This window comes from Saccopteryx bilineata, chromosome 1 (genome assembly GCF_036850765.1).
Source record: "Saccopteryx bilineata isolate mSacBil1 chromosome 1, mSacBil1_pri_phased_curated, whole genome shotgun sequence".
NCBI classification, from domain to species: domain Eukaryota; kingdom Metazoa; phylum Chordata; class Mammalia; order Chiroptera; family Emballonuridae; genus Saccopteryx; species Saccopteryx bilineata.
In genome coordinates, this window is record NC_089490.1 from 282,296,015 (window position 1) to 282,310,899 (window position 14,885).

The 14,885-nt window shown below is 43.4% G+C and overlaps 1 protein-coding gene across 10 annotated transcripts in view; it reads left to right on the plus strand.

The window, feature by feature from the left end:
• TRIO (trio Rho guanine nucleotide exchange factor) overlaps window positions 1–14,885 on the plus strand; it is a 351,333-nt gene that overhangs the window by 229,236 nt on the left and 107,212 nt on the right. For all 10 annotated transcript variants that reach the window (XM_066243866.1, XM_066243876.1, XM_066243803.1 and 7 more), the window contains 8 exons: window positions 2,027–2,142; window positions 5,358–5,480; window positions 10,723–10,917; window positions 11,018–11,133; window positions 11,928–11,994; window positions 12,802–12,911; window positions 13,850–13,919; window positions 14,539–14,628. In XM_066243866.1, the coding sequence (XP_066099963.1) occupies window positions 2,027–2,142; window positions 5,358–5,480; window positions 10,723–10,917; window positions 11,018–11,133; window positions 11,928–11,994; window positions 12,802–12,911; window positions 13,850–13,919; window positions 14,539–14,628 (887 nt within the window). The remainder of the gene's footprint in view (window positions 1–2,026; window positions 2,143–5,357; window positions 5,481–10,722; window positions 10,918–11,017; window positions 11,134–11,927; window positions 11,995–12,801; window positions 12,912–13,849; window positions 13,920–14,538; window positions 14,629–14,885) is intronic.

The window sequence follows — 14,885 nt, forward strand, 5'->3', positions numbered from 1 at the left end:
TGACAAGAGGTGCTCTAAATCTGGATCCAGAGCTTCATTTCAAATGCCTGTGTCATAGTATTCAAGTTCTTGCTCACCTGACCTGTGGTGGTGCAGTGGATAAAGCGTCATCCTGGAATGCTGAGGTCGCCAGTTCGAAACCCCAGGCTTACCAGGTCAAGGCACATAGGAGAAGCAACTTGATGCTTCCCACTCCCCACCCCCTTTCTCTCTCTTCTCTTTGAAATCAAAATTAAAAAAAAATATTTTTAAGTTTCTACTAATTGTCCTAGTTTAATAATAAAATATTGAAGATATAGATTGCTAACTCAGTGAATAAAGTTGAATATAAATGAGGAAGAAAAGCACAATTCAGGATGATGTATTAGCATTGACAGTTTTGTTAAAATAAGTAAAAATATTATAATTTGGAAAAAAATGAAAACCAGTTATCTATAGACAAAATATTTTTTAAAGTTTAAATCATGAAATTAGATGCCAGTATCTATAAAATGCTATTAATTTTATATATATAGCATTATTAAAAACAAATTGCAAAATACTATATAGTTTGCTATCATTTGAGTGTAAAATCTATAAAACCATGTTTTTATATAACATGTACGTAAATGAATAGAAAATGAGCCGGGGAAATTTATACTAAATAATAAATAGGGTTGGTGTGAATGGCAATGAAGAGGACTTACAATTTTTATTCGGTAGGACTCTGATTATTTTGTAAAGAAAATACAGTCAGGTGTTATTTCATCTTAAACTTAAATGTCATCATAGTTTTTGCAAATTCAGTTGGAACGGCATGGAGCTGGGTGCTGAGAAGAGGAGGGGAGTGGTTTAGAGCAGCCTGGATGCAACGGCACCGCTCCATCAGCTGTGATCCCGCCCCGAATCTGCTGTCAGTGCTCAATGTGGGGGCCCTGAGGTCACACAGCCTGCACTGCTACAGCTGAGTTTTATAGGGGGGCAAATGCAATAACCAGTTAACTAATGACTCATCTCTCACTTTTTTAGAACAACATGATTTGCAAAAACTTTTTACATTCTATTCCCTGTTGATCTGATTCATCTGTTGTCACAGAGTAATTTTCTGTCACACTGGTACAATTCTCTAGCCTTTACAGATGAGATTATATTTATTAATTGGTGGGTTTTGTCTTGAGAAAATGAGTGACTAACAGAAGCAGTCATTTTCAGCAGAAACAAATCTTCATTGCCAACAAGTTACGTGCAATTTACTTGACTCATTTCATGGAAAAATCGTTGCCTTTCTCTGATTTTCTCAATATTGCTCTTGTTTTTTGGCCATGCTCTGTTTCCTCTGGTCAAAGACTTTAGGATGCTTTCTGGGTTGTAGTACTTGGATAGGTGCGTGCATGTTAGAGGGTACGTTCCATGAACTCACTCAGTAGATAATTATGCATTTGCTAGTGTACTCACCAGGCTGCATGTTGTGGAGAATAAAAAAGAAATATTCTTTTTCTCTCACCAAAGACTTGAGAATAAAAGATTTATGGGTGGGTCAGTGCAGTAGATTCATGTAAGGATGGCGGCTCCAGAAGAGAGAGTATGACCCGCAGAGGGTACTGTCTAGGGAAGGTCAGCCCACATGACAGAGGGTCCCTCAGGAGCTTGAGGAAGCCCAGGCTGCCCCTCTGCTGGGCAGCATACTTGCCCCAAATCAGCTCTGCCCCAGGCAGAGACTGTGGAAATCAGAGACCAGAAAAGACCCAGTGGTTTCTGTTAAGTTTCATGTGTGACGCTTTTCGTTTACATGGTAGGTTAATTTTTTGACAGGCTTCAAATTTCAGTCTTAATTTGTTTTATGGAAACTCGTTCAGTTTTTCAGCAGAGAGCAGGAGACTGAGCAGGGCCACTGAGCTGGTGGGGAGTGCTGCTCATAGGTTCTTCTTCACACAAAAGACAGCCTGCTGGGAACTCCGTGCATATTTGTGCAAAACTCAGTATTTTGAAGGTTTTTCAATACAGTGGAGCATAAGCACCAACATGTGCCTTCTCTTTATTCTCTCAGATATCTTGAATGAACTCTTCCAGCGGGAGAACAGGGTATTGCATTACTGGACCATGAGAAAGAGGCGGCTGGACCAGTGCCAGCAGTACGTGGTCTTTGAACGAAGTGCCAAGCAGGTCAGTCGTGACCCTGGGCTGCCCAGTGCTCTCTGCCCTATACTTAGACCTCCATTCCAGCAGTATCAAAACCCCTTTACACACTCACAACAGTCGTGCCTTGTAACTAATTAACAGTTTGTTGTAAGAGAAACACCCCACAATCTCATAAAAGAAGGTCACTGGGTCACTTTGGCCCTCAATAAGGGTGCCACTCAGCTTGTCTTTACTGTCATTCTTCATATTCAAGACAACAAAGTACAATTATATACAATGATGACTTAAAAATCATTTAGAATCTAGGTTCTGTACTTGTTTAAGTACTGTGGTGGGTGTTTTTGTATATCACTGTATTTCTCTGTTCAAGATAAAGTTGTGTTCTTAAGGTAAATCGAGCAAAATTAAGAAATGTGACAGAAGTTCTAACAATTCAGTATAGTCAAAAATGTTCATGCATTTGGCTAATGCAGAGACCAAGAGGACATGTTTAAAGTATCCCCCTTTCTGAGGTCATTCTGGGGTAAAGTGCTTCTGCTTGTATGGCCAGTCACAGAGTCATTTTAGGGGAAAGATAGTCGGACCTATAACTTGAACAATAATTATCTCTGTTACTTCTCTTTGCCTTCATGGCAACATAGAATCTGTAGAGCTGTCTCACATTTTCCCTGTCAAGGAGCTTAGAGTCATTATGGTACCCACGTCAGACTTGGGCTATCTTCTGAATCTGCCTGTCAACCTACTACATTCCTGTCACAGAGCAGGCATTTAGTGAAATCGTATAAGCTAAGAGAAAGTGCATCTTCCTCAGCACAGGCTTCCCACTTAGAGCATATTTTGTTCCATGTGGGTAAATGTCAGCCTCTCTGTGGGTGGCCCGCTTCCCCAGCTGGAGTTCCTCATGGTCCACAGAGTTGGTGCCCTGTCTCAGCCTTTTTCTTGTCTTGGCTGACTTTACCAGGTATGGTTATTGTATTCCCAACAGAGGTGGAAAGCAGTAGTATTTTTTAATGTTTAAATTACCTTTTCTTAACATTTTATTTAAAAATAGTTCAACCATGTTTTAAGTTTATGGCAGCCTGATTGTGTTTCTATTCAGAGATTGTTGCATAATTTATCCTCACAGATCTTTATTATTTCTATGTTGAAAGACAAGGAATTATTTAGCTATACAGAACAGAATTGTAAATAATTTCCTTAACAGAGCAAATGTGTTGCCTTTTTTTCCTAAAGTCAGCTCATTTGGCAAATATAAGATCATTAAGTTTAGGCCATGACCGATGATGGCCCGTTGGGCCTACAGACCTGTTGGGTTCTGTCCTGTACCGTGATCACAGTTCCATGGTATCGATGGCGTGTGATAAACCTGTCTTTGACCCTTGCTGGATGGCAGTTCTCGGAATAGCGCCCTGAGTTTCATTGGATGTGGCCTCGCTGGAGGTGGAGGGTGACTTCTGCCCCTGGCTCTGCGCCTGCGCGAGTCCTGCCCTCCGCTGCCCCTCCAGGCTGTCTGCTGCCCCTCTTCCTTCTCTCTGCCTCTGAATGTGGACTTTCTCCAGGGCTCAGTTGAGGCTTGATCTTATTTCTCTTTCCTCCCTCCTTAGCTGTCTCCCACCCCTGACCTCCATTTTGGTATCCAGACTGATAATCCCAGCCACCTCCTAGGTACGACTCCACTTCAGCCTCACCAAAGGCCGAATGGGATTGTCCCTCGTGCCCCCGCCCCATCTCCCAGGGTGTGTGGTTCCTCCTGTCTTCGCCTTGTCACTCCACCTCCACCCCTTCACGAGTCCATAGGTATAGCACTCCAGGGAGTGTCAGGCCTGCCCTTCCCTCGAGTCCAGAGCCATCGTGCCAGATGAATCCAGCCAGGGCCCGTCCAAACCTCGCCTCCAGCCTCCCGCTGTGTTGGACCCAGCTCACTCATACTCCCTGCCGGCACAGCCTCACAGCCCCTGCCCCCCCCCCCCCCCCCCCCCGCCTGCAGACCTGCAGACCTGCCTTGACACCTTCTCTGCTGACAGCCCCTCTGAGCGAGGTCTCCCGCTCTCTCAGTTGTCTTCTGTGTACCTTTCTTCATCTTTCCCCCTTCCCGCCTGCAGCGGCAGGGCCAAGCTTCTCACTCCCTGGTGCCTCACCCAGCACCTGGCTCCACACTAGGCATTCAGGTACCATTGGAGAAACGAAGGACTTTTGAATAAATTGACAAAAAATGGCTTTCTGCCTTGATTCAGACTCAGTGTTAACATTGTTTCCAAGATGGGATAGCCAAGCTCAGGCATAACAAAAGTGAATTCCCGGCCAGTAAGCTGCATGGTAAGTAATCTGGGTCATGGCTTTCTTTTCCTCTTTTCTTCTACAACACTGTAAATGCTGTGATGTATCTAATAGAGACAGTGATGTTTCTGTTCCAGTACCTGCAGATCACAGTGGATGACTTCGAGATTATGAAGGGCAGCTATAACAGTGTCTACTTGCTTTTTATACTGCTATTTTAAATGTGTGTGTTTAAGTGTGATTTCACATCAGATATGTGAAAATAGAGGGAGAAAACTGCCTTCTATCTAAAGCCATCAGAGAACAGATGAGTTAGAGCTGTGTCATCCTGTCACAGTCTGCACCTCGCGGACCCCTTTCTCTGTCCTGCCGTGGGAGGGAGGGTGAGCCACGCCCTCTGCCAGCTTCTCCCCAGCCGCACTGTAAAGCACGTGTGCCTCCTGCAGGGCCCTCCAACAGCTGAAGTGGGTCTGAATCGGACTGTTCACCAGATACAGGGACAGGAAGAAAGGGCTAAAAGTGTACTTTTGAAAGCTAGGAATCTGCATATGTTGGTTTTTGGAGGGGTCAGTGGGGGTTAGAACTTTCCAGTTGAGTTGTAAAATTCTAGTGATGTGAATGTCTCAATATTTAACAATGTGAGGGTCTCAGCCCACCCCTTCACCCTCACCTCAAAACAAGTATTCTTCAAAACAAATCTTAGGTGTGATTCCTTTGATTGTGACTTTAGTTTAGGTTCAAGGTTATAAGAAACTCATGACTTAAGTGACACAGTTATAATTTTGTAGAATGTCAGGTTTTTTCTTTAAGTTGTGGAATTATGATACTAATTTCAGAGACGTGTCTTACCTTCTGATGTGCTGGCCTTGGCCTGGGGCCTCCCATGTCCATGAGACACTCAGCAGCGCGATCTACCTTCCCCACAGTTGAGCCATGAACCTTTTCCATCCCTCCCTGTCTAGGCTCTAGAATGGATCCATGACAATGGGGAGTTCTACCTGTCCACACACACCTCCACGGGCTCGAGCATCCAGCACACCCAGGAGCTGCTGAAGGAGCACGAGGAGTTTCAGATAACCGCCAAGGTACGTGCCCGCCACCACGCCCGTCTGCTAGGTGGGCTGTGGGACATCTGCTGGGGCTCTCACCAAATGACCGAGAACAGGGCACTTCGGGTAAATAAGCTAGTTCTCAAATATGTCATTTAAGAAACGAAAATCAGAGTGACCCAAGTGGCCCATTACACATGAATTCTGTGGCACTTCTTCCTGCCTCTCACGCTTGCCCTTCAGTTCTCCCTTCATTGGTCTGTTCCCCATTGTTCCTCTGATTTTGGCAAATACTTCCTTCTCCTTCCTTTCTATTCCTCTTTTGTCCTTTACATTGTTATTCTCTCTTTCTCACTGGTTTCTTTTCTAAGGTATTTTCTGAGAACGTGCTGTTCGAGAAGCACTGTTCGGTGCTGCAGCTCGACTTGGATGTGCTCTGTGGGCGCCTCCTTTCCTCCTCTTTGCCCCGTGACCCTGTGGCAGTAGCGCTGTTTCCACCCAGCCCAGCCCCAAGCTGCCCAGGCGTGTGGCCGGCAGAGTTTGTCAGTGCCGGGAGGGGTGGCTCATAGATAGGTTAAAGAACTGGAGGCATTTTCAGTTTTCTCCAGAAAGCCAAAATAGAACTAAACACACCTTTATGGCACATGTAGTATATGTGAGTGAGGATTAATTTTTGAGAAATATGTAAGAATCTACACTTCAACCCACAGTGGCTAGCTCCTTGACCTCAAAGCGGTTTAAGACTCTCTTAGAGTTTCCTTCTCGACTGCGGTGGTATTTTTTTTGTTTTTCAATGTTTTTGACTATTAAATATTTTTAGAAGTGCCTCTGTTTTTGATGATAGATTTTGAGTTTTTAGAAACAAAGAGTAGAAAATAGTTGGTCTTTAATTAAAAAGAAGTATGCTTGTAAAGTAAAAAGATTGAGCTTTTTGTAAGTGTGGCCCTTAACTTGGCTTTGAAAACATATCAAAGAGGAATTTTAAATTTATTTGGGATGAAGGTAGCTATTTTATATTCTGCTGATTTGTACTTTTTTATGTTTTTTGTAACGATGTCTGACTCCTCCTACTGTTCTCAGCCCTCTGCTTCCAGCCCCATCCCCCACCCCCAGCTCTAAGTTGTTTCCTTCTGCCAAGCCTCAGGGTGCTGGGCCTGGGGACCTCTGGTCTGTGTTCTTGAGAAACATAGAGTCTAGGGGAGCTACAGGCAGACCGACCCCTGCAGGGCTGGTGAAGAGCCCTGGCACTTTGTGGGGCACCGTGAGCATCTGGGGAGGGCAGGCTAGGCAAGCGGGCCAGGCTGCCTCACCCTGATAGAGGGACCGTGGGCACCCAGAGGAGGAGTGCAGACCTGTCCTGCCTCTGCAGGTAAGGACCCTGTCTTTTCCTTCCTCTAGAGACAGCACACCTTTAGCTGTGTAATTCTCAGTTTTGGTAACAGTTGTGTAATAAATTACAGTTATTATATGCATGATATGACCTGTAGTTGTTTCTCTGAATGTCCTTTGATTGTAAAGGTATGATGAAGAAAATACTCACATAGCATTCAGAGGTAGATTTAAGATTTGTTCGTATTCACTGAGGAGGAGTTTCAGCAGTGCTCCATCTGCAGGCTGCTCTGCCTGACCAAACAGCTTGTCCACTGCCCAGCTCCAGGGGGCGCTGTGCGCATAGAACATGACATGAATGTCCCTGTCTGGAGCTGAGGAACATGGCAGCTTTGTTCCACCTATGGAGTATGTACAAAAGGACTTTTTCATTATTTCTAAATTTCCTTTCCCTCAGATTTGGAGTTTGATTATTGGAAGAATGAGCAGTAATAGAATTTTTTTCCCCTTTTATTTTTTTTTAAATCATCAAAAATCATAGATGATATCTGACCTTTCTGTTTTGCAAATACGGAGAGTTGTCTCTTTCCCTTTTTATTTCATTTTTTATTTAGAAAATTAAATTTAATCGGGTGACTTTGATCAATAAGAGGATATAGGTTTCAGGTAAAGCTGTTTCTTTCATTGGTTATGTTGATTGGAGGAACTGGTAGGTTTTGATAAGACCACCTCTCACTTTTTTTCTTGGTTTCTGGCTGCCTATCTTTTCATCAGAAAGCACCTGCTTTGGTGCTTGGAGATGCATTTAGTTCCTCTTAATAAAAGTAGGCTACGCCCTTGTTTGCCTTCTGTCACCTATTGTACTTTCTCCTAAGAAATCACTTTCTTCTGTTATATAGAGAATCCTTCACTCTGTAACAATCCAGTTGTTACAGGAATTAGTACTATAACACTTTCAGGCTTAATGGAAACAAAAGCCTTTCATCACTAGTAAGACTATTCATTTGCAATTCAATGCATTTGAAAATACCAATTATAAATAAATAAAATAAATAAATACCAATTAAAATAAAGTACACTAGGGTCTAAAAGGTTCGTGGGTTAGCAGATTCATCGTACTTCACTCTGAGCCCAGCAGTCATTCATTGCACAATTATTTATTGAGCCCCTACTATATACAGTACCAGGAACTACTCACAGATCCCATGTTCTAGTGTGAATGGGTAAACATGTACACATATACATATTAAGAAACGAGAGAAATAAAGGTCACCAGGGAAAAGGGGAAGGTGCCATCTCCAACAGAGGCCAGGGCAGGCCTCCCTGAGAAGCCCTGGACTGCCTGATGGGCATACTCGGTCTAAGTGAAGTGTACACGCGGAAGACTAGCAGTCCACCAGGCCTTGCCTAGAGTGAATCGTCTGGTGCCTGTAGTTGCCCATAATCAGGATCAGCCTATTGGTGTCGCATGCCAGCAGCTGGTCTGTTTTGGGATGTGTATAAGACGTACTCAGAAGTGTTGCTGTGTTTTGTTTTCTATTTTAATGTAAGTAAGCTACATTTTTTAAATATCATTTTTTATCTTCACTGCTCTGTGCCCAGCACTTAAAACACAAAAGAGCTTTCTTAACCCCCTTGAGATCTACACAGTTTGTGCTTACATGGGGCACGGCGTCCCTTTTCTGTCCTTTTCAGCGGCTTGCTATCTGGGCACCCAGCAGTGAAACCCAACCTAGGCAACCCAGTTTGTAAAAGTTCTGCGTCAGTTATATTAAATCTCTTTGGTATTGAAATTTAGGAGTGTTTCTTAGTTGGTTCCAGATCTGAAACTAGGCTTCTTATTTCCCTGGCTTATGACTAGGCTTGTCTTAGATCTTCAGGAAGGTCTCAGGCCGACGACGGGCCAGCTTTAGGTAACATACTTCCCTCTTTGTTCCCTCTGCTAGAGTTCATTTTCACACAGAATGAAAGCCCTAGAACCCTGGAGAATCTTTTCAGTTTTGCTGACTTTTTCCAATAAACAGCTTTTATAGAAGCCACAATTTTGATATTTTTTTCACAAAGATAATTAATATTCCTTGAGTTATGTTTTCAGGTACTTTTTGAAGCATATGTATTCACCATTAACGTTACAAGCAAATACTTGCTTGTATAAAGAGCCTAATGTTAATTTATTTTCTCAGTAAATATTTGCCAGACACATGGAAGGTGCAGGAGATATTAGTAAGCAGAACAAATCTCCCTGGCCGGTGGCGTCTCCCTTCCAGCAGAAGAGATACAGACAGTAATAGACTAAGGAAATCACTTCCTTGTTAGAAAGTGCTGAATGCTGAAAGTAGTAGTATGCAGGCAGGGAAAGGTGGTTAGGGCAGGGAGGGCGGGTTGAAAAGGTGGCCTTCCTTGCAGGCTGCTGGGCCCCTGTACAGAGAACTGAAGGCCAGAGCCCCCCAGGCATGGGGGTGGTTGCAGGGAGGGAGTGGAGGGGTGGGAGCTCAGCTGCTGTGGGCTGCCTGGAGCTCATGTAGAGTGAAGATCTTTAGCTGACTTGACAGGTTGCCTGGTGAATTCTGGCTTAGAACTCCCATTGTACAAACCAAGATCATTTATCCAGGTCTTTTATAAACTATGACCTTTTTTGGGGAATTTTCAAAGTCAGTTTCCTGAATTATAGTCATAAAGATTTTCTAGTTAAAGCTTATCTGAGAAAAGCAGGTTCCACAGTAGAAGAGTAACCATGCTCAATGGGAATAATGAAGGGAATAGTGAAGGAAGCCTCACAGTAAAAATAAGGAAATGGATGTGACTAAAGATCAGTTGAAAAAACAGATTTGAGCCTTGGCCAGTTGGCTCAGTGGTTGAATGTCAGCCCGGTGTGTGGAAGTCCTGGGTTCGATTCCCAGCCAGGGCACACAGGAGAAGTGCCCATCTGCTTCTCTACCCTTCCCCCTTTCCTTCCTCTCTCTCTCTTCCCCTCCCACAGCCAAGGCTCCATTGGAGCAAAGTTGGCCTGGGCACTGAGGATGGCTCTGTGGCCTCTGCCTCAGGCTCTGGAATGGCTCCGGTTGCAACGGAGCAACACCCCAGATGGGCAGAGCATCACCCCTAGCGGGCATGCTGGGTGGATCCCGGTATGCGGGAATCTGTCTCTGCCTCCCTGCTTCTCACTTCAGAAAAATACAAAAACAAAACAAAACAAAAAACAGATTTGAGTGAAGTTGCCATAAATATAGAACCGATGTTCTGTGAGTATCCTTAACTTTATATGAAGAAACATAATGCTTCACTTTATAAGAAGATTTTTTAAAGAAAGTTTTAAAACGGGGAACAAAATGTAAAATACTTCTATAAGCTCATTACTGACTAGTGATGTTTCCTGCACACCCCCTGCGAGGGAAAACAAGACACGAGCATGTGATGAGCAGGAGCTCCATCCAGGGTTCTTTCTGCTCAGTGTCTGCCGTGGGGGACCCTGGGCCACGGACACATCAGGAAAACCAAAATCTCCCATGGCCACTGCCCTGAAGGAGCTCTTGATCCCTCTGGGCACACAGCGTGGGCATGCATGAAGCAGGGAAGGCCTCTGTAACCAATACATACACATTCAAAGGAGGATCGCCATGGAATTGCAGAGGGGACAGCCCGAGTGAATGTTCATATAATTATGCATTCTATAGATTTTTACTGAGCATCTACCAGAGGAAGATGTTGAAAGAAGTATAGATACTTTTTATCTGAGGTCCTTAAAATGCCATTCACTGTGGAAAAGCCGAGGAAAGATAGCTAGGCTAGGATCAGAGAGATGAGGTGGATGGACTCAGGGTGTTAGTCTGAGTTTCTGTTAACAGCAGTATTTTTCCTGTTCAGAGCTGAGTTGTGGGCAAGTTGCCACTGTTTCTGGCAGTTGGGTTCATTTGCTTTACAATACTTTCCTGTTGTTTTTTTCCCCCAGCAAACCAAAGAGAGGGTGAAGCTATTGATTCAGCTGGCTGATGGCTTTTGTGAAAAGGGGCATGCCCACGCGGCAGAGATAAAAAAATGTGTCACCGCCGTGGATAAGCGGTACAGAGACTTCTCTCTGCGGATGGAGAAGTACAGGACCTCTTTGGAGAAAGCCCTGGGAATTTCTTCAGATTCCAACAAATCGGTAAACCGCCGTGTGCACACTGAATAAATCACAGCGCAGTTCTTTCGGTCCTGTTTGTTGATTCAGTTCACTGAAGGTCATTGACTCTCTCATTCCACAGAGTAAAAGCCTTCAGCTAGATATCATCCCAGCCAGCATCCCTGGGTCAGAGGTGAAACTGCGTGACGCTGCTCACGAGCTCAATGAAGAAAAGCGGAAATCTGCCCGCAGGAAAGAGTAAGCCAACCTTTCAGAGCCTATCAGAGTCGTTGAAAAAAATGAAGAGAATGTCACTTGGACAAACATGCTCCTGTGTGTGCTTCAAAGCCAAACGGCATTGTGACTTCTTGTTCTGAATGTGCTTAGTTTTTGCAGCTCTGACTCCAAAATGTGCGCTGTCCCCCTTCACCTGTGTCGGAAACAGTCTTGTTTTTTTATCCTTGCACCTCCATTTCATATGGAGTTGACAGACGGGTTTAGGATGATCTGTCATCAATAAGTCATGAGTAGAAATACTGGGAAGAAGAAATTAATAACAGAAGTGGAGGTGCTTAAACGTTGCCAATTAGTAAACTATACTAGACATATTAGTATGACAAAAGATTGCTCTAAACCAGTGATTCTCCATCAGGGGCAGTTTCATCCCGAGGAACATTGGCAATGTGTGGAGACACTGTTGGTTGTCACACAATGGGGAGGAGGTCTATTGGTATCTGATGGTAGAGACCAGGGAGGCTGTTAAACATCCTACAAGGCACAGGACAGCCCCCAGCAGAGCATTCTCCGGCCCCAAGTGTCATAGTGCTGAGTGGAGGAACCCTAATCTGTAGGTACCTCGACAGAAGTCTTTCTAAATTATTTTCTTCTTTGAATTGTGGCTGGATATTATCATTCTAACTGTTGTTGATTTAATTCCACGAGATACATTACTAACTAATGCTTTGTAAACCATGTTATTATTTTTATAAACCGTAAGAGCAGGTAGTGTATTCTGACTGAACTAAGCTGTTTGCTATCTTCGTCTGTTTAAGGTTCATAATGGCTGAGCTGATTCAAACTGAAAAGGCTTACGTCAGGGACCTCCGCGAGTGTATGGATGTAAGTAAGTTTTGTCGCTTGTTTATCTAGATTGAGTGTGATCTTGCTTTTATTCTTACCTATTAATGATCCTTAAAATAATCACACTTTTCTTAGTTGTTTTTGAGATTTAAAGTATGCTGAAGCATCCAGTTTCATGCTTCTGCACTTCTGTGAGGCTTTGGGCTTGTTTCCTGCTCACGTTGGGATGATACAGCATTAATCCTCTCGTTCATGTGTCACATGACAAGAGGATTAATGCGTAGAATTTTTCAGCAGCTTCAGAGAAATGTGCCTACTAATTATGATTAGCACTAGGCACTCAGGAGTTTTATGAATAATCATTGTGCCTGTGGAATAGGTTAATTCCAAAATTCAAAGCTGAAAATAAGTTCAGAGCTGAAAAGTCCAGGAACTATTTTCAAGTATTGTAGCAATGGAGGAGCTGCTTTTATTTTATCTTTTTTTTTTTAAGTTTTTCTGAAAGAGTCTATTCCCCTTTTTTTTAATTTTCTTTATTAATTTTTAGAGAAAGGGGGTAGAGAGAGAGAGAGAAGGGGGGGAGAAACAGGAAGCATCAACTCGTAGTAGTTGCTACCTGTATGTGCCTTGACTGGGCAAGCCCAGGAATTTGAACTGACGACCTCAGCATTCTAGGTCGACACTGTATCTACTGCGCTTCCACAGGTCAGGCGAAAGAGTCTATTCTTAAAATATATTTTCAGGTAGACATTAATTCTGGGTCTGTATCAACAGATATCAGAAATACCTGTTTCTTGAAAATTTGTTGTCAGTTTTTGTCTAATCCCTTTGTTTCCCCTCTGGCAGACCTACCTGTGGGAAATGACCAGCGGAGTGGAGGAGATCCCTCCGGGCATCGTGAACAAAGAGCTCATCATCTTCGGGAACATGCAGGAGATCTACGAGTTCCATAACAAGTGAGTGGCTGTAGCTTTGGGGAACCGTGGCTGTAGCTTTCGGGAGCCATGGCTGGTCTCTCTCGAACTCGAGGTCCTGTGTTGATGTTTCTTAGCAAGAAGTCAAGGTTTCCCAATGAATTAAGCATAGATTTCAGTGGCTCTGTTGAAATTTGAATGAAGCCTGTCAGGTTTTCTTCAGAAAGACTGGCATTCAAAAGATTATTTTAATAGACTCAACTTTATATTTGTGCTCACTTGCTGTAGAAGTAAAGTTAGGAGAACTATGAAAACTGGTTCTGGAAGATCCCTAAATTCTCTGAAACTGCCTCAGCTACTACAGAAGTTACTTCTCAGGATAAAAGCAAAGATGTTTCTGTGGGTTGCAGGTTGATATTTGTGGTCTTTTTGGATAAGAGGGAATAAGGAACTGAGGACAGAACTGTAGTCTGTCCACAGTAAAAGGCGCTTTCCACTGGGCAGAGGAGGCACAGTTTTATTCCTGGAAACATGTAAGAAGCAGCAGAAGCTCCGTTAGGTAGCGTCCGTGCAGCCGAGCAGCCTATGCAAAGACGATGTTGGGGCAGCGCTCACGGGGTCCCCCTCACCCCCCTGCCCCTACAGGAGACACTAAGTCGGAAGAGGTTCTTCTGATTGACTGTTTACATCCCCACATTATGCTTCTAAACAGCACTTTTCCCAGAAGGGAGCCACCAGGTTAAAATTTCTATTAGAAAGTGTTTAAATGCAAAACTGGTTAGCTGAAAGTCACAATAACTTACCCTAGTTAAGAGCTATACATTTCGTTAAATCTGAAACTCCAGAGGGAACAGAGTTTTCACTGTATTTGATTAAAATGATGAAATTCAGGCATTGCCTGAGGTCATGGTACGCCTGGTCTGATTTCTGGCATATGTTTTCAAACATCATAATAATATGATAGCTTTTTTTCTCTGCAGCATATTCCTGAAAGAGCTGGAAAAATACGAGCAGTTGCCAGAGGACGTTGGGCATTGCTTTGTGACTTGGGTGAGGAAACTCGGCTCCTTACTGTCTCACAAGTATTCGGTGTCCTTGGAGGAAGTTAGAAGGAATATTGTTCGTTTCTTTTCTGTCACTCTCTTCCGCTGGTATCTCCATACAGAAAAACGGACTTTGTCTCAAAGAATTACATTCCCCAGCTAGTTATTAATGCAGAATGAGCTTATTACTGGCAGTAGTGATGGTTGGATATAGACCATTTAGTGTGGCCCCCCTGCATGGCTCTGGGGATTCACAGCTAGACGTGAGCACCCGGCCCTACCAGGTGGGGGGTGGGAGAGCCCAGTCTGGAGGGGAGGCCAGCCAGAGACCTGGTGAGCATGCCGTCTCAGGGTACTTCCTGGATTTCCACAAACCATGTGGGGAAGAGAGAGCACGTGGCCAGCCCCAGCTTGCTGGGTCGGGAGGCTTCTGGACATGTGTGATGTCAGTGGGATGTTTCTGATTTTAATATTGTAGATTTTTTCTATATAAAATAGGGTTTCTTTAATTTGGGGCTTAAGCATCCTTTATCCACATAGCTTCTTTTCTACATAAAAGTTTATCATATTTTGACTTACTGCCATTTGAAAGTCACATTCTAATTTTTTTGTTTGTTTGTTTATAGGCAGACAAGTTTCAGATGTATGTCACTTACTGCAAAAATAAGCCTGATTCTACTCAGCTGATATTGGAGCATGCAGGGTCCTACTTTGATGTAAGTCATAGGTTATCAAGGAATCTGTGAAGCTTCCTAAGTTGTGTTTGGTATACATAAAATGTAATATTATCCATAATTTTCACCTAGTTGATGGGACAGTGTTTTCATTTTTATCTATCACATATATGGTGGGATATTCTTACATCTTTTTCTGTTTCAAAAGCTCCTTCTCAAGTATAGCAAGCCTGTAAGAAACTTAGATTTTAATATGTACCTGTATATGTCATTACTTACTATTTTTATATGATCATAAA